Source organism: Quercus robur, chromosome 6, assembly GCF_932294415.1.
Source record: "Quercus robur chromosome 6, dhQueRobu3.1, whole genome shotgun sequence".
Classification (NCBI taxonomy): Eukaryota; Viridiplantae; Streptophyta; class Magnoliopsida; order Fagales; family Fagaceae; genus Quercus; species Quercus robur.
Genome location: NC_065539.1, coordinates 6,877,125 through 6,896,184, shown reverse-complemented (window position 1 = coordinate 6,896,184; position 19,060 = coordinate 6,877,125). Strand labels below are relative to the sequence as shown.

At 31.7% G+C, this 19,060-nt stretch overlaps 3 protein-coding genes across 17 annotated transcripts in view; 1 reads left to right on the top strand and 2 right to left on the bottom strand.

Moving 5' to 3' along the window:
- The window catches only part of LOC126732493 (pheophytinase, chloroplastic), a 101,528-nt gene that overhangs the window by 49,648 nt on the left and 32,820 nt on the right, over positions 1-19,060 (top strand). The window contains exon 7 of one of the 10 annotated variants that reach the window (XM_050435383.1): positions 209-648. The exons of the other annotated variants lie outside the window; for them this stretch is intronic. Within the exon in view, the coding sequence (XP_050291340.1) occupies positions 209-482 (274 nt within the window). The 3' untranslated portion in view covers positions 483-648. Of the gene's footprint in view, positions 1-208; positions 649-19,060 lie in introns of those variants that run through there. 10 annotated transcript variants of the gene reach the window in all.
- The window catches only part of LOC126732490 (disease resistance protein RUN1-like), an 81,244-nt gene that overhangs the window by 37,210 nt on the left and 24,974 nt on the right, over positions 1-19,060 (bottom strand). The window contains exons 1-10 of one of the 6 annotated variants that reach the window (XM_050435368.1): positions 14,960-15,566; positions 10,396-11,485; positions 9,993-10,271; positions 8,606-9,898; positions 7,853-8,503; positions 5,171-5,360; positions 4,056-4,159; positions 3,163-3,234; positions 2,663-2,804; positions 2,231-2,551 (exon numbers count right to left, since the gene is read on the bottom strand). In XM_050435368.1, coding sequence (XP_050291325.1) covers positions 7,886-8,503; positions 8,606-9,898; positions 9,993-10,271; positions 10,396-11,485; positions 14,960-15,453 — 3,774 coding nt within the window. In that variant the 5' untranslated portion in view covers positions 15,454-15,566 and the 3' untranslated portion in view covers positions 2,231-2,551; positions 2,663-2,804; positions 3,163-3,234; ... (1 more) ...; positions 5,171-5,360; positions 7,853-7,885. Of the gene's footprint in view, positions 1-2,230; positions 2,552-2,662; positions 2,805-3,162; positions 3,235-4,055; positions 4,160-5,170; positions 5,361-7,852; positions 8,504-8,605; positions 9,899-9,992; positions 10,272-10,395; positions 11,486-14,959; positions 15,567-19,060 lie in introns of those variants that run through there. The other 5 variants (XM_050435370.1, XM_050435369.1, XM_050435372.1 and 2 more) reach the window with 5 other exon arrangements.
- The window catches only part of LOC126732492 (uncharacterized), a 39,673-nt gene that overhangs the window by 13,389 nt on the left and 7,224 nt on the right, over positions 1-19,060 (bottom strand). The window lies entirely within an intron of this gene.

Sequence of the window (19,060 nt, the reverse complement as noted above, 5' to 3'; positions counted from 1 at the left end):
CATCCACCTGGCTTCCATGTTTGTTTAGATAGTAGAATTGGATTAATAAGAACCTCCCCGGCATCTAAGATGATGCCCATTTTCTTTCTTTAATGAAATTGTAGTTTAGGTCTGCTTATAAAGCAATGCTGATTACAAGAACGATTTTATTGGCCTATACAATTCTACCCACATTTATATTATTCTGTATTCTCATTGGTGTCCACAGGTTAATGACAAGGTTCATGTTGAACCAAAGCAAATACACTTTGGATGGTGTCTTGAGTGAACTCTCTTGCCCACTGTTGTTGCTGTGGGGTGACTTAGACCCGTGGGTTGGTCCTGCAAAGGCTAACCGAATCAAAGAGTTTTATCCAAAAACGTCTCTCATAAACTTAAAAGCCGGGCACTGTCCACATGATGAAGTTCCAGAGCTTGCCAATCAGGCTTTGTTGGATTGGTTGTCAGGTCTAACACTTGAAGCCTCCCCCCAGTCATTGTAACTTTGTTCAAATCTAATAGAATTACAACTCATATTTCCCTCAAGGTCTTGCTTGTAAAATGATTGTAAATGCATTCATTATAGTGCTTGGTTCAAGCTTGCTGTGCAGGTTGGTAGGTTATTTTCATTACGGGGGTCATTTAATACAAAAGTGATAATTATGTTGATCTTTTTTTTTTTTTTTTTAATAATCCCTTTTTGAAAAAAAGGAAAGTGGGGGGTTTGAAATTTTGTAAAATTACTTTTTGCGACATGAACTAATTCTCTTATTATTATTATTATTTTTAAATTATAAACAAATCATCTTGAAATAGTAAGAATCAAGATTTTAAGTTTATTTTAGTGATTTACAACAAATAAAAAATTTCAGTTATATTCTTGGCCTTGGGAGATTTGGTTAGATCTGTTGGTGTGTGTTCCAAACGTTTGACCCCTTTTTTAATCACATATCTTTAGCAGTGTGCTCATTCGCACCTTGTCACAGTTGCAAAATGTATGAAGAAGTTATCACCGGCCTAATGCTAGAGTTGGTGATGACTCTTACAGATCATATAGATTGTATTTTAGACAAGATCAAAATAATACTAGATCTTAATTTAATGGAATGGAACTCTAAGATTCTAAAAAAAAAAAATTAAAACGGTTGGAGGTCAGCAGTGCTAAAAAAAAAAGGGACGAGAATGTTGTTCATTTGGGCAAAGGAAACCAGAAGGATGAGATGTTGTCAAAAAAAAAAAAGACTTGAAAAAGTCCAACATAGAGCCATTCATGTAGCCTTCATTATAATGGGGGACTTAATTGGTAGGCATTATAAGGACAAGGAAGTTAATGTTTATGTATTTAAGGAACTCTGGTTTGTTTGAAACTGAGAATTACCCTATGATAGTCCAAACTCTCTGTTTTGCTTTAACCCATTAATCCATTTCATTCGAAATTCTCTCTCAATGGCTCTAAAAAGTAAGATTTTGATAATTGGAGGGACTGGATACATTGGAAAATACATAGTGGAGGAAAGTGTGAAAAATGCGCACTCGAGTTTTGCAATGGTAACAGAAAAAGCTTCTAATCCTGAATATCGAGCATGCATATTAGAGAAAAAGTTACTAGTTATTCCATTACAACACATTTTATTGCCAATAATAAAGATTTCCATTCCAGTTGTAATCTCCATTTGATGTACCAGACGTGCCCTAAAAGTACCAGTTAATCAAGCTACCAGTCACTCATTTGTTCCTCCTACAGAAAAAGTGATTGATGATGACTTCGCACAATAAATGGAAAGGGACATGCTACAAGCTCTTTGAGCTAGAAGCATCTGGAATAGGTTCTACACCTAAAGAAAGCTCACCCTTGCCACAATTACTCTCCAAATTCCATTTTTAGGTCTCTAAATATTAGAGTAGTTTTATATTCATCACAGCCTTTAACTTAGATGCCCTCAATAACTTATTGGAAACAACAAATATTCTCTTTAGTGAATCTTTTGGAGCTTCATCCTTCATATCTTGACGCAACCTCAAGTCTTCCTTATGCTACATATTTGCAGACCTTAACAACATTGAAGCAGATGCTCTCAACAGACATTCATTAGATGCTGCATGTTAAAAATTTTGGAGCATGTTTATGAAGTTGCTTCAAATCCTATAGCTCTATAGGAACATGATAGGTCACATTACATTACAACATACATTTGAAATTCAATTCTCACGCAAAGAATGATAAATCAGATCATGAAAGAGAGACTAATGGTGTCATTGAATTTGTGGAAGCTTATATTATGATAGACTACAACTACATTAGTTATCAATTGACTAAAATAGGGTAGTTTTATATTCAACTGGCCTAAAATCATAATTAGCTATCAATTGACAAAATCATAATCTAACTACAACAAAAACTAAAGATGACTCAATCTGTTTTTTCCAACCCCTAAATTACAAAATTATTTCTCCTTTCCAATGCTACGACCCACTGTAAACATGAGTCAAGCATGGCTCTACTTGGGAACTGCTGCTCGGTTTTAGTCCAAAGCACTGAAGCTCAACAAATTCCTCGAGTTATCTGCCATAACTGTGAATGAGAAAAAGACAGTCAAACAGACACAAAGAGAGAGAGAGAGAGAGAGAGAGAGAGAGAGAGAGAGAGAGAGAGAGAGAGAGATGAATGTGTCACTTTACTTACAGAATAGAATCAATGGCCATAAATTTTCTGGTAGCAAATTTAGGTGCCCTTGATGGAGTAGTAGAGTTCTCAACTGAACCATCAGACAATTCATCTAATTTGGGAATTTCAATGGAAGATTACATCAAGCATTGAGGAGCTTCTGCATATTGTAGGCATAACAGTCTTAGCCTTTCCATTTTTCGTAATTGAAAATTTTAGCTAATAAGAATAATCAAGAAATACAACTTATCAAAAAATTGAAAATCAGGTTCTCAACTGTGGCAAAACAATTTCAATTGTGTTCCTCCTTTCAACAACAATCTTCACTAGTGGTACTTAGTTCTCATTGTATTACTTCTAATTCTAAATGGACATTTTAGATTTTAATTCCAACTTCCAAGGTTGTGTCTTTATCGAAATCTATTGGTATCTTAAGTCAAAGACATTAGTGCTTTTAACGACTTCACTAGCCAGAAAACTTTAGCAAGTAATAATTTAGCATATTTCCATTGCATTACCTGCAAATAGAAAACTCAAGAGCATGAAACACTTAGGGTCCAAGAGCCCGGGGGGCAGAGAGTGAGACAAACCTGCAAAATTATATTGCAATTCTTAACATAAAGGGACCAACTCCTTGCAAAATCATATTGCAATTGAATAAAAATAAAGAAAAAGAAAAAAATATGTAATATCTGAGTCTACGTAAAAGGAATCTTAGTCATAAATGATGCAATTTTCATGCCCCACATAGCTAATGGTCAACATGTTTATAGTGAAGTATAAAGCAAAAAAATCAACCAATATTGTGGTAGAGCTTTTCTTTTTTTAACTACAGGAAATAAATGTTGATAATGAAGAGGATATATCTTAGAAATTTATGGTACACCATAGGATAGTATAAAGTATCATCATCTTGGCATTTAAAACTCTGATTGAGAAGAGTTCAACAAAGGAGAAAAGTTAGCCAAACATGCAGTGGATCAAAAAGCTACAAACATCTATCTAAGACATTATATTGGACAAGAAGGTCTAAGATAGTTAACAACACAAAATCCTCGTATGTATGCTTAACTATAATGAAATTTGACAGGTCTTCTAGGACTGTCCTTGAAAAATATTACAAACTTAGAAAAAGAAAGGGAATATCAAGAATGGAGGAAGTTTTTTTTGAAAACAAAATCCCCAAAGAACAAATCATGTAGTTCAAAGAAAAAAAAGTTTCAAGGACTATAAAACTCACTTCCTCCTCTAAATCATTACCATCCGAAAAAAAATCCTGCTAATTTCAAGATAATTGAGCCTGCCTCATTTTAAAAGCCTAGATGACCTTTGCTGAAAATGAAAAGGTAAAATAAGAAATAACACAAACTCTACAAGTATGGACTTCATAGAAGCACTATCCGCAGCTTACCTCACAACATGTTTAGTCCATGACAAGGATTTGGAGCAGCTTTGGTGGTATGTAAAGCAAGTCCAGGAAGTACTATATATATGTGTGTGTGCGTGTGTGTCCGACTACATGGAACAAACAAGAACGCAATCAATTACTTCCTGCATCTGCTATGTCACTCCATCTTTCTTAGTACTGTCTATAATGATAATGACTGATGAATCAAAAAATATCAATTAGTATTTTTTCTTATCCTCAAATCTTAAGTTTTCTCCATCTCAAATAATATATGGTTATTCAAGTTGCTAATATAATTATGTATTACAAACAAGTGATGCATCTCAAGGGCAATGGTAGTTTGGCCTGATGGCAATTCCACCCTTGTGGCATTTATCAAGAAAGAAAATTCTATTCTCATGGTAGGAAAGAAAAGCTTTTCTACAAAGTTTTGGCATAGGATTAAGTAATTGACCATCACTTTATAGGAAGAGTGCACACCATAATACTAACAAGGTACCTATGTCAAAAACAAATAGGACATGTGTGTATGTGAGAGTGAGATCAATTAAGTTAATGTTTGGAGTTGAGTGGCTGTCAAAGGCATAATTTTGGATGAACTCATTGATGCTAAAATCTAAAGACAAATTTCTAATATGCCAATATATGCATTCCTTGCACATTTTGATGTTTCCAATCAATGACCTAAATACATTACCACCATAAGTCATGACCTTAACATAGATTTAGGGAAAGCAATGATAAGAAATAAGAGAACTAATATATAGCTTCCATGTTGTGTTAATGGTCAACATTTCTATTTTCAGATGAGGTAGTACATTTGATTTGTCCCTTGTAAAAGTTAGGGACAAACATAGCGTTTGTCAATACATTAGCTGCATGAGATGTTGCATATTTTGTTCAAATCTAAAAGTAGAAGCAAGGATGAGAAAGGTAATTGTGGTGACACTTAATGCATCTTTCCTAAAATTTGTTTCTTCTAAGTGAACAAAATTTTATGGGAGAGATAATTAATGTTAAGCAAGTTAGAAAGTTTAACCACCAAGGAGAACAACCATCTAGAGATAAATTTATTTATTTAAACAAAAAACATGAGTTACTTGGATTTAAGGCTTTACCTGGCTCAGTAAGAGGTTAAGAACTATGGAACCGGAAAAATTATTAGCTGCAGCTTGAAGACTTCTGTATCACAGTGGACAATGCTTGCATAATTGCAACAGTAAAACTTGACAGGAAACTAGAATCTTTGACTCCTTGCATGGAAATTCTTCCAAGTTGAAACTAGTGCTAAACCTATGCTACCATGGCCTGGTAAACATGATAAGAAATTTTTAAATGGCATTTTATGAGAAATCATTTATGAATAGTGCAACTAAAAAAAAACATTCATACAAAATAGTATAGTCTCACAAAATAACATGAAATTGTCTAAAATAATTAAATAATATGTATGAGTATTATCAACAAGGCAATATTAACATGCAAAATTAACATTATAAATGCTTGATATTTTAAACCAACCATTGGATACAACATGAACAAAATCAACAAAAAGGGAAAAAGAAAAACAAAGGAGAAATAATAAAGAATATGGAATTTCCATAAGTGACATCTTCTCCACACTGTTTTTATGTACAAGATGGTAAAAGGCACACACATTGTTTATGCTGGATACAAAATCATTACTATTTTACTCATAACCATTGTTTAACTACTTTTGTACTAGGTATTCCAATAACAAGGTGAATTCTCAAGGTAATACAATTAAGAAACCACAAATCAATGTTTTGTATAGATCAAATACTTGAAGTGAAATTAGTAAGATAGGCCACATATTCTTAGAAATTTACTAAAATTAAACTACATAGTAATTGAATCAACTATAATCAAACTAAGCTTCAACCAAACTATTTGGGAAATTAGAAGAATTCCAATTAATTTATTTCGAAAGATATGTACGCAGGAAAGAGATGAAATGGGTGTCCATGGCATCTAGATTACCTCCAAAGAATTTGAATAAGTTGGTGGATCTATAAGATATCCAAGATACATAACTTTATTTTTCCAAAGGATCGAAATCATGTTCACAGTTGATAATAATAATAAAAACCTTTTCTTTTCAGGTATAGAGATTCATTCTAATGTCTCAAAAATAAGCACATCACATATCATAGAACAAAGACTTACAGTTGTACCGATTGCATAAGCATGAAGTACATCAACATAAAATACATTCAAAAGGATCCTGAAGGACAGAAAGATCAATTTTAGGCACACAAATTTGAGGACAAGGAGACTCATTAGCAGCCATAGTTGCTATCCCAATAGTGAAGAAGTTGTGGCGCAGCCATCCTTATTAATTCAAATACTACCAATTAACAGAAAAAAAATTACAAATAAATACCTCTGGTTTATATATAAAGAAACTCTAGGAAATTTAGTAACTTAATTTTTGGCTAGCCTGTCTTAAATGACCTACCAACCTAGTAAAGTATCATAGACTTGAAAGGTTCAAAGCAAAACCCCCCAACTCCGTGTAACAGCACAAATGGTTTGCTAGACATTTCCCTATTATTTACTTTAAACACCAATAAATACTTGGGCAATCTAGAGCATTGTAGACTTGAAAGATTAATCAATAAGAAGGATGGTTTATACACTTCTCACCATTTCAAACCTTGGTTAGAAACTAGGAAGTGCAATGAAGATTATACACATCGTGCAATGAAGATTATACACATCTTGAGTTTGTAGTTTGTTTCTCTGAGCTCAAATGTCTTTACATTCACATATGTTAAGGGACTCATATTATTGTTTCTTTGATAAGTAAGGGACTCATATTATTCTTCCTCTCATGTTTACTTTTATTTGATTTTTTTTCAAGTAAATTTTTATTTAATAAATTCTATCCTTTGAATTTAAGGTGTATCTTACATGCAGTTAATTGCCAACTGGAAGATATAATAGAGAAGATGTCGCATTCAAATCAGGGCCAAAATTGGTTGTTTAAAAATGATAATTCAACAGCAAAATAAAAGGAACCAGGAGTTCACATTTCCATTACACATTAAACAAGCATCAAAAGTGAAGCAACATTGAATAATCACATGACTTACAATGCATAGAAACTAGCTGGAGTGCCCAAGCGTAGCAGCAAAAGTCTGATTAACTAAGCCACTCTTGAACTGAGACCTACTCTTATTAATGAGAAAGCTCTCATACAAAGGAAAACAAACTTATGCCAATTCATGCAATAATATTCCTTGCTCAGTTTACTTATCAAAATATATATATATATATATTTTGAATAAACTTATTCCTTGCTCAGTATTCTTATTCAATGATAGTGGAAAAGAACTTGGGTAAACTTCAACAAGCAACAAAAAATTCGGCTGTTATAGAGGCCAAGTAATACAACAAAGCCTAGTTAGTTGAAGGATATCACACAGCACTCAGCTTGGTTTGTCTCATTCAATTTCTCAATCTCGCAATCAAATAATCAATTAAAAAGTAAACATTCCATTCCATAGTAAAAGCTGTAAAATAGCATGCCCAAGTGAGAAATAAAAAGGTCCAACCAAAACAATATAACAAAGAATTCTAATAAGATCAATTGTTGTTGCAGCAGATTAGAGATCTCAGTAATTACTAATTCATACATGAAATGCTAAATGCATAAATGGATCAACCTAGAATTTAATACCATCCTACTTTCTAGTTTCCACAATCTCTTTTAATTAAGATGTATTTTCCTTCAATTAAGGGCAAATGCTACACTGCAACTAAAGAAGGAGACAAACCTTGGCATATATATATATATTTCCCGAATTCAATCAATATTTTCTCCTCTTTTTTAATGGTAGATTCAGATCGGAGTCAGAATCATTGTCATCCAGGGTAAGGGCCATCATTTGAGGACAACAGATACATTCTACTTTGACCCCCCACCTTCTAATCTCACAAGGAGGGTTGTTGCGATCTGTCTCTTTGGCCCATTCATATGTAACCTCAACGTGATTGTAATCAGATGGATTTGATTCATCCAACAGCTTCTGCAATTTGAGATGTGATCTAGAAGATATCCCCAATGTATCATCAGAATCCCGATCTAGGCTAAAGCAAATAATCTCAACTTTTTCAAAACCATTAATGGAGAGGTAAACATTTAAATAAACAGGATAGGAGGATAATTGCGGCCCCAGTCCAAAAGCGAAATAGACGGCAAAAACATTTGGAAATTCGCGACCAACACGGAATTCAACCACCTTGGAATTTCCAACACTTTGATGCTTGGAATTCAACCACCTTGGAATCTCTGTATACGGTAGCTTATAAATACGATAATCGTTACTATCCTGATGGAACAAATCCCTACTTTGAAGCTTGGGATTCAACCACCTTGGATACACATATATGTAGCTTTTTTCTCCTTCACATACAATTTCTCCAATCTGCATATAATTAGCAAATTCAACGAATTAAATTAAGAAAGAAAGTTAAAAAAAAAAATTGTTTTATTTTTTATTTTTTATTATAACTCGAAAAAGAGAGACCTGATTCAATAATCTGCTTGAGGATTGCGCATCTAATGACGTACAGTGACTTGCATCTAACATTCTTATAAATTGTGGAAGCCCAAAAATTTGTCGTAGCTGCTGGCAATTGCGTATATGAAGGATTTCTAACGTAGTAAATCTGTTTAGGCTTTCAGGGATGCTAACAATATCACTGCCAGATAGATCTAGACGGCTCAATACGGGAAAGTAATTGGGCTTCATCAAAAATTCTAATTTGATTCCACATCCACCGAATCCCAGTTCCCATAACCTTCGAAACCCATATTCCGAAAGTCCATCAAAAGAATTACACGGTGGTCTCAATTTGGCACTGTCAAAAGAGAAGTGCTCAAGCATTTGCAATTTGTAGATGCTGTCTGGAAGATCCCTCAGGTTGTGGCAATCAGATAAATCTAACCAAGTAAGCTGAGTAAGATACCTGATGCTGTCTGGAAGATCCCTCAGGTTGTGGCAACCATCTAAATCTAAAAAAGTAAGCTGAGTAAGATACCCGATGCTGTCTGGAAGATCCCTCAGGTTGTGGCAACCATCTAATCGTAAATAAGTAAGCTGAGTAAGATACCCGATGCTGTCTGGAAGATCCCTCAGGTTGTGGCAACCATCTAAATCTAAAGAAGTAAGCTGAGTAAGATACCCGATGCTGTCTGGAAGATCCCTCAGGTTGTGGCAACCATCTAATCGTAAATAAGTAAGCTGAGTAAGATACCCGATGCTGTCTGGAAGATACCTCAGGTTGTGGCAACCATATAAATTTAATTCAATAAGCTGAGTAAGATACCTGATGCTGTCTGGAAGATCCCTCAGGTTGTGGCAAAAATCTAATTGTAAGACAGTAAGCTGAGTAAGATACCCGATTGATGAAGGCAACTCTCTGATGCCACTCCCAGATAAATCTAACATCTTTAAATGTTTCATTTCTTGATGAAGAATATTGGGGAATTTCTCAAGCATAGAGCAATATTCAAGATGAAATTCTTCGAGCGATTTCAACCTGAGGTTGTTTGGAAGATTTTGAAGACTCACACAGTTTTGGAGCTCCCAGAATTGTAGCCTATCAAGAACTCCAACGGACTCATGAACCGTAACTAATTTATAACAACAATCAAGGATCAATTTCACTAGGTTTGGGGCACACAATTCATGAACCGTAACTAATTCACCACAAGAAGAGAGGTCCAACGTCTCTAGGTTTGGGGCACACAATTTGGGTAATTCTGTAATGGTGTCACTCTCAAGTTTCATATGTTTTAAAATATTAAATTGGAAACCCTGCAGATTAAAAAAATAATAATCGAAATTTAGTTTTGGCCAACATTTAAAAGAGTTTTAAGGAATTATAATTCATAAATACTAATAATCATACCTGCTTGAATATTTTCTCCATTCTAATGCCACTCCTCCAACTCATGTTGAGTGTAACAAGCTTTTGAGGACGATATTTAGATGGCCAGGAAAAAGGAAATTTATGCCATTCAAGTATCCGTAACCCATTAGGGAGATATTGAAATTCTTCACAAAAAATGTGTACATTTTCAACAAAAAGAAATTTAAGATTTTTCATCCTTGCAAAAGGTTCACCCTGCAATTCCATCTCTACTGGTTTTGGTGAGCGCAATATCATTGCTTGAATTTTATCAGTCCCCTAATTGAACAAAGAATAAAACAAATAAGTTTGATTATATAATTTTTTTAAAAGCAAAAAAATTTTGAAATTTTAAACAAAAAAATATTTGGAAAAAGGAAAAGTGAAGTAAAAGAACTTGTACCATATTTTCAGTTAGCACTTCATAAGCATCCTCATAACGCCATATCCTGCTACGTTCTTCAGGGTTTTTAGATTCTTGTTGAACAATTTGCTTGCCCATTTGTTGTAACAAGTCATGCATTGACAATATGCCAATTTGATCAACAGTTATGAGACACTTATCGATAAGTTTGCAAATACCATCACGTGGATATAAATTGCAAGTTTCTAGTATATTTGTAACATATTCCTTCTTGAATCCCTTGAAAAAACAAGCAACATGGAGAAAAATATCCTTTTCAGTTTCTTCCAATCCATCATAACTTATTTTGAGCTTTTCTTGAATTTTTTTGTGAGGAATGCTTTTGTACTTATCTAATGCAATTTTCCATTTATCTATACTTTTTCCGCACAAATCAGAACCTATTATTGTTAGTGCTAATGGAAGACCATTGGCATAATATACAATTTGCTTTGCAACTTCTAAATAGTCTTCCCTTGGTTTATTCATTTGGAAGGCGTGTAGGCTGAAGAGTTCATAAGCTTCACGTTGATTCAATTCCTTAATCTCATAAAGTTGATGAGCTTTTCCAAGAGTGGTTAGCACTTGCATGTCTCTTGTTGTTATAATAATTCTACTTCTTGAACTAAACCAATCACATCTTCCAAGCAAATTTTCTATCTGTTCCGATTTATCCACGTCATCAAGAATTAAAAGAAGCCTTGTATGACAAAGCCTATCCTTTATCACTTCAATTCCTTTGGGAACATTGTCCACCTTTAAATTAAGAAGTGTCTTTTGTAGTTGAACTTTGTCATTGGTTGTTTGTGACCTTTCTCTAACATTCTCTAGAAAGCAGCTCCTATCAAAACGATCAAAAATTCTATTATAAACAGCTTTTGCAATTGTAGTTTTACCTACTCCCCCAAGACCATGAATCCCTAGCATGCGAACACCATTTGACTTTGTATCCAAAAGCAATTCTATCTCCTCCACATGAGAATCTATTCCAACTGGATATTTAGCGACAAATAGTTGTGTCCGATTTGATGTGGTACTTGATATCTCTTCTACAATTTTTTTGATAAACTGAGCTTCAGATTCAAAGCAACTGCCAAGCACAAAAGCATAAGAAGCATTTGATGTGTTAGACTATACGAAAATCTATACTATATTCATATGAATTTTGGTCATCTCCTAATTGTAAGTGGTGGACACTCACTTTTATATGAATCTACCACTTTTCTACATCACCCACAATCAAACCTTTATAGTTGTAGTAAAAGTTGTTCCTAACCTTTTTCCTCAATTAAATTAAGCACCCAACTTATGACATGCTTCCTCCCACTTTTCACTCTTTTTCTTTTTTTTTCTAGAATTTGTTCTCAACATTTTCCTCTATACTAATGTCTATTTATTTATTGTCTTATTCTCAAATTGTTGCTTGGTAAGCAATTAAGGATGCGATTATGAGATTTTCTCTCCTTCCTAGTATGACAATATTTCAAAAACCATATCAAAATGTAAACAGAAAGGGAATTAGCAAAGAGGAGGCAATCTAGACTGGACCTATGGGTTACCTCTTGTTTATTTCCTACTCAGTACATGGACATAAAATTGAGAGGTGAAATCATTTACCTTGAAGTTTATATCCTTTATATATTAATTTAGATATGAATGCACATTTACTTATGTATGACGAATTTGAAGTTTTAACATGTGCTAATTTTGAGTATACAATGTAAATCCACTGGTCTATGGGATTACAAGTTATATATATAAAGAGTAAGTGAGTAACAAAAGCAATATTAAAGGGGCATTTGTTTCGTCGTAATATTACATTATGCCATAATATTACGTTATTATAATCTTAAATTAATGTAATCTCAACATAAGAATACAACATTAAATTGTTTAGGAAGGTGATGAAATTAAGATAATGTGATATATTTTATAATTTTAAATTATGGTAATGTTAGAAAGAATAAAATAAACGAAAACCCTTAATATCACATCTATATATATAATAATAGATAAAGCTGAGAGAAAATCTAATTAGATTTCAAATTTGAATTCAATTAGAGCCTAATTTTGCGCCACATGTCTCATCTAATCTAAGTTTTTAAATTTTTGTCCCAAGTGAGTTAATTCAATGTAAAAATTGGATTTCAATATAAATAAATCATAAATAAGTTAATTTTTGTGCCAAATGAGTTAATTAAGAGTAGAAAACGACAAGTCCAATATAAATAATTCATAAAAAACATAATCATATATCTAACACTTATATAAAATTAGAGGAAGAGAGAGTTTGAATGATTTTATATTTATGAGCATTTTTTTTATAACTAAAAACAATTCATTTGGCACAAAAATTATATACATATATATAATAATCTATATATATATATATAAATATATAATAATAATAATAGGTGAAGTTAAGAGAAATTCAAATTAGAATTCCAAATTAGAGTTCCAATTTTGTACTATGTGTTCTAAATTATTTATTCTTAAAAAGTTTTATTTCTTAATTTTAAAATCAAATGTGGGACCACATTATAAATATTCATTCAAGTGAGTTATTAAGTACAAAAACCAAAGAATCTAGAATAATTGAATCATAAAAAAAAAAAAAAATTGTTTCATGATAATTTTTTAAAAAAATGGACAATTTATATTTTATATCTTTACAAAGTTTTTTAAAGAATTAACAAAATATAAAAAATGACTATCAATAGTCTATATAAATATTTAAGTGTATCCATAAATTTTTAAGTGTTAGTTATTAAAACACAAAAAAAATAAGATAATTAATAAGATATTAATTTAATATTTAATATTGAAGTGTTATAATCTATATAAATATTTAAGTGTATTCATAAATTTTTTTAAAGAGTTAACAAAATATAAAAATGACTATCAATAGTATTTAAATTATATATATATATATATATAGAGTAATTATATTATGCATCTTTTTGTATATCTTTAAGTGTATCCATGCATATGCATGGGATTACAAACTACTTATTGTAACGTATGCATCATATCAAGAGTACATAACGGCGAACCAAATGTCCCCTAAGAGCAATTGTGTTCCATGTTATGATAAAGGAAATTACTAATTATTCAATTACTAACAATTGAGGAAACGTGTTTTGTGATGTTAAATCATGGAAGAATGATCATAATGAGATTCTTATGAAGCTAAAAAGTTTTCAAGACTAAGGTTATTTCAATAGATAACGTTAAAAAAAAAAAAATTCTCTTCTAATGAAAAAAATTGTGGGTTCCAGGCTTTTAACTAGCTCAATTAGTAAAGTAATTTATTATCAGATAAAAGATTCGAGGTTTAAACCTTACCTACACTTAAAATCAATCGGTATCCTAGCTTGATAATAAAAAGTAATCATCATGAAGCGGACTTCATAAGATGAAATTCTATTTTATCTAGCAAAAAAAACCATCTAAGGAAAGTGTTTTCTGAATCTAATGGGATATATCATGAGAGAAAGTATAAAAAATATTTTTTAAAGCTATCTAAAGATTTTTTTTTTTTTTTTATAAAGCAAATGAAATATTGTGTGTGCATGCTCAAAGAAGTTTATCTCTAAGCGTATTCACGTATTAAGAAAATTTTATACTTTTCATGTATTTATGCATTCTTTATAACTCATACCACCTAACCCCTTTTATTGAGCTCTGTTAGCTTAACCTTCTTTAAAAAAATAAAAATAGAAAATCGGTGAGCAGGTTTTATGCAATAGAGTAGTTGCTGGAGCCTTAGTTGAACTTCATAAGAGCTAGTTTTATTTTCATTTAGTTTTTACTTTCCATTTTAGTAGTTTTGCGCTCAACTTAGTAGAGATGTTTGTATTATTGTATATATAAATCAACAGTTGAGCGTTGGAACTTTTGATGTAATAGGGGATTTTAGTGTGTGAACTTGTGGTATATTCCAAATTGATGATGTTTGTTATTATTTGGAGAAAGATATTAGATAAGCTATTTATCAACTAACAAATAGACAATTTTTTGTTCACAGGTTTACTTTGGTTCATATTAACATCAGGCTTAAGCTTGGTATTGACATGTTGGTCATGGTTGAAAATGTGGAATTCATTTGGATTGCAAGTCGTGACAATTTTTTTTTATCATAAAAAATATATTATTCTGAAATTTTTGTTTGGCAAGTGATTATGGATGTGATTGTGACTTTTCCTCTCTCTTAGCTTCTCAAAAAACCGAATCAAAATCTATATGGAGAAAGGAAGCAGCATAGAAGAGGCAATCTAAAGTGGATCCAATGTTTCTCTAGTCTCTCTTGTTTATTTCCTATTTAGTACAGGGACATAACATTGTAAGGTGAAATCATTTACCCTTCTAGAAGTATATATTTTTCTGTGTTAATTTAGAAATCAATATTCTTCTACCTACGCATGATGAATTTGAAGTTTTCCATGTACTAACTTTGAGTATGCAATGCAAATCCTTTGATTATTTGGAATTAAATGGTGATAACAAAACTATATATTAATGCTTTATACTACAAGAAGGCAAAAAAGTAGTAATAGATACATACCCTTCCTCGTAAGAGAATCCAGCCAAACCAGCTGCTTTGGTTAAAGCTGCCCTCCAACTCTGGACCTTATCTCTGTTTTCTTTTTCTTCATGTTTAGTTAGTGCAATCCCAAACTTTCCCTCTTGTTTACGTACATCTGATGGATTTATTTTGTAAAAAACAGGTAGAACTCGAACTGATTGGCCAAGATCCTTACACTCAAGAATTTTGACAAGTTCCTTCAAACACCAAGTTGAAGATGCATAATTTTCAGAAAATATAACAATCGAAATCATTGACAATTTTATCTCTTTGGGAAGCTCTGTTGCAATTGCTTCTCCTTTTTGAAGATTAACATCATCAATAAAGGTCTTAAAACCTTTGTCATGTAAAGCCTTATATAAATGACTAGTAAAATTATAACGAGTATCTTCACCTCTAAAGCTCAAGAAAACGTCATACTTGTATCGGGCAGTGGAAGAAGAAGAGCCTCCTTCGTTGATTTGCAGAGCCATCGGAATCTATGAGCAAAAGATTTGAGAAAATATGGAAGGAGAAGAAGAGAATGAAAGAAAGATGTGACTAATTTAAATGAAAATGAAAAGAGATATGAGTGAAGAAAGCATAACGGACTGTGTAAACAACCTTTCCTTTAAATGAATGGCAGTGTCCATAAAGGTAAAAACCCCTATTTAGACTTTACACGAACTTTCGTTCCATGACTGGCAGTGTCCCTACAAATGACCGACGATCCCACGCGTCTTCAGTTTTCAAATCCAAAGTGGGAAGGCATATGCTTTGAACAACACCGAAAGAAACTAAGAAAGTGCTAAAAAGTAAAAGCACTAAAGCCATAAAGCAAGTTAGCCACGTCATATGACATTGAAGCCATAATTAGGGTATTTTGATTTAAATCCTATAGTAAAGTGCTTGGTTCAAACTTGCTGTGTAGGTTGCTGGTTTATTCCCATTGCGGGGTCCTTCGAAACAAAGGGATAATTTATGCTGTCTTCTTTTATTTTGATCACTTGATCTCTTTTATAATTTTGTAAAATTACGCTTTGCTAACTGTATACAAATAATTCTTGAAATTGAAAGATTCAATCTTTTTAAGTTTATTTTATTGATTTATAAAGAACAACGTTTGCCTACAAATTAGTTTGTAGTCAATAGCTACAAATTTACTATATCTTTTTATGGGATGTGAATTGTAACAAACCTACAATATAAGTATATTTTTTTATTATATCATCCGTGCTTGGAAAATTTTACGAAGATCAAATATCAATAATTATATTATCAATCACATATTTAAATTTGTATTTGTTTCTAGTACTAAATTATGTATAAAAAATAAATTTATAGATTTAATAGTAAATAATATCCCATTTGAATGAAATTTGACATGCATGTCAAGAATATAAAGAACATACAATTCAACAGTTAGATTTTCAAAATATGTAATTATGTTAATTTTTTAGTGAGAGTTTGTAAACTTTATTCATCTGTCTTGTTAGCTTCTTTTTCTCCCCCGAATAGTTTGATTTGACCTAGACTCTCCCACACAAATTGATTATCTCTTTCAAGTAAGAACAAATCATTTTGATTCTCCTTATCTTGAATCTTGGTTTGTGGAATTGTGCCCAACATGATGGTCAATACTATAGTTTTATCTTGAAGTGTTGTTCTGTGAATTTTTTTTTTTAAAAAATCCAATTTGCATGGAATTTTACTTTGAGTAGTATAAATCAACCTTCAAAAACAACACATTCGCATAATTCTATAGTTAGTGAGATTTTTCAAGTTAAACTTGTTTCTTTTGTTAAAAACTAGTGCATTCACATAAATAAGTTCCAACAAAATTAAAACCTTGAAAAAAATGGCACTCTCACCTTCACCTTGTACAATGTTGTACACATTTTTTTTTAGTTTACAATGTTAAATTTACATTGCTAGTACAATGTAAATATATAATTACCCTTTTATATCGCGTTCTTAGAAACTCTTCTATTTTTTTGGGTAAAAGTTAATAATTTGCATTCATTATAATTTGGAATTATTACATTTTCCAATCACAAAAAAAAATCTACAGGTGTGATGAAAAAATAATTTCACACACAAACGCATAATACTCATCACAATTATCACTAATAACAAAACAATTATTATGCTAAGAGTATACAGATGACAAAGTCAATAAACCTGGGCACTAATTAATGTATGCAGTCCAACAAAGTTCTACAAACAACGAAGACCAAAAACCAGGGCACTTTGTCTTGATTAGCACTCTTTCCACTTAGAAAATAGAAAGTTGAAAGAAATATCTAAAGAAAAACCGGGCCCATAAATAATCTTTGTTATATTAAAAAACATATAACATGTTTCAAGTTTAATTGCTTGTACCCTGCATCAAACGTGGTTGTTTTACCTTGTGCTTCAAAAAATTTGTTTCTTGATGATTATGGAGTAGGGAGAACGGGAGAAGTAGCCTCTCCAGCATAAAAAACCTATCCACACTGAAGCTCAATGATCCAATCATCAACATTACGGCAAGAATAATAAAAATCTAAGACTAAAACCGAATAGAAAGAGGAAATTGAAGATGTGTCTCAAAATTAAGTTTAAGGGAAAGAAAAAGAAAAAGAAAAAAAAAAAAGCTACCTATTACCTATACAAATATTAGGCAATACACGGCTTCTATCAAGAAAAGAAAAAAGAAAAAAGAAAAGAAAAAAGATAATGATTACAATTAAGGATGATACTGAAGAGTTTGCATGAGATCCAAACCAAATTAAAACCAAATACTAAGGGCAACTCATGAAAATAAAAGGAAACGTAAAGTTCCGTAGTAAAAGGGGAAATTCTTTCTTTGTATTTCTATATACAAAATGACCATTTGAAATATACACAAATTCTAGTGTAAAAGAGTATTCCAATTTTGAACAACTAAAGATTGACATAGAAACATTTGAGGAAGAAAATATAAAAAAGATTGAGTATTAGGAAATTATCTCTAATTATGCCTCAAAGTGAAACAAAGGGAGGGGAAGAGAAGACAATTATTGGTTTTGGCAATTGGGTTGCAGTTCTAAAAAAATAAAGGTAAATGGTCAAGATCGGCTCAAGGTATTGTGGGGCCTAAGGCAACAACTTTAAGTGAAATCTATTTTTATACTTTAAATATTAATAGAATATTTATTTAACTTTTGGTTTTTATTTTTTTAGTTTAAAATCTATTTTTTTAGAAAAAAAATTACAAATTAAAACAAACCCATCGCATTATTCAATGACTATACAACTAAAATAAACACTATTTATTGAATGAAGTAACCAAATACTAAAAAATTATGAATGAAAATTTTAATAAAGTTATATATTTGATATTTCTAAATAGAATTTGAGTATAAATTTATTTACTAGTGTAAGATTAATGAGTTCTTTTAACATTTATGTGTGAGAGATTAAATAATTGACCTATCCAATGAAAATATTTTTCTTTAACTGGTTTTTCTTTCATAAAAAACAACAATTTTTTTATTAGTGAATATTTAGGGCTTAATTAATACTTTTATTAGTATAAGAATATCTCTATTGGTAAAAATTTAGGGGCTTTTTTTCATTGGGGGCCTTAGGCGGTTGCCTATTTGGCTCACCCATTGAGCCGACACTATATATGGTATTACCTAAATTTAGGTATGAGAAGTTATATTAGGAATGTTTTGCTAAAACTCGAGCACTTCGTCTAACCCATCTAAGTTTGAGTCTCATTGCTAGCAGTTCTTCGTTGGTAGGCATCCATAAGGGTTGGTTAACGGGTCTTAACTTAAGTGCCCTGCTTGAGGCTGATGTAACTTAACTAACCTTCCATTTTTATTTTTTTTAAAATAATGTTTTTTTAATTCAAAATAAAGAAGAAGGGAATTAAAAAAATTAAAATTAAAACGTGAGATTAAGGGAACCGCAAATTAAAAAGAAAAAAGAAAAAAAAAGAAGCAAACTCTTATTGTTATCAAAGTTCCTTGACTGGCACTCTGGCAGTGTCCTTTATTTCGTCTTTACACGAACTTTATTTAGTCTTTGACACGAACTTTCCTTGTCTGGCAGTGTACCCCTACGAGTAAC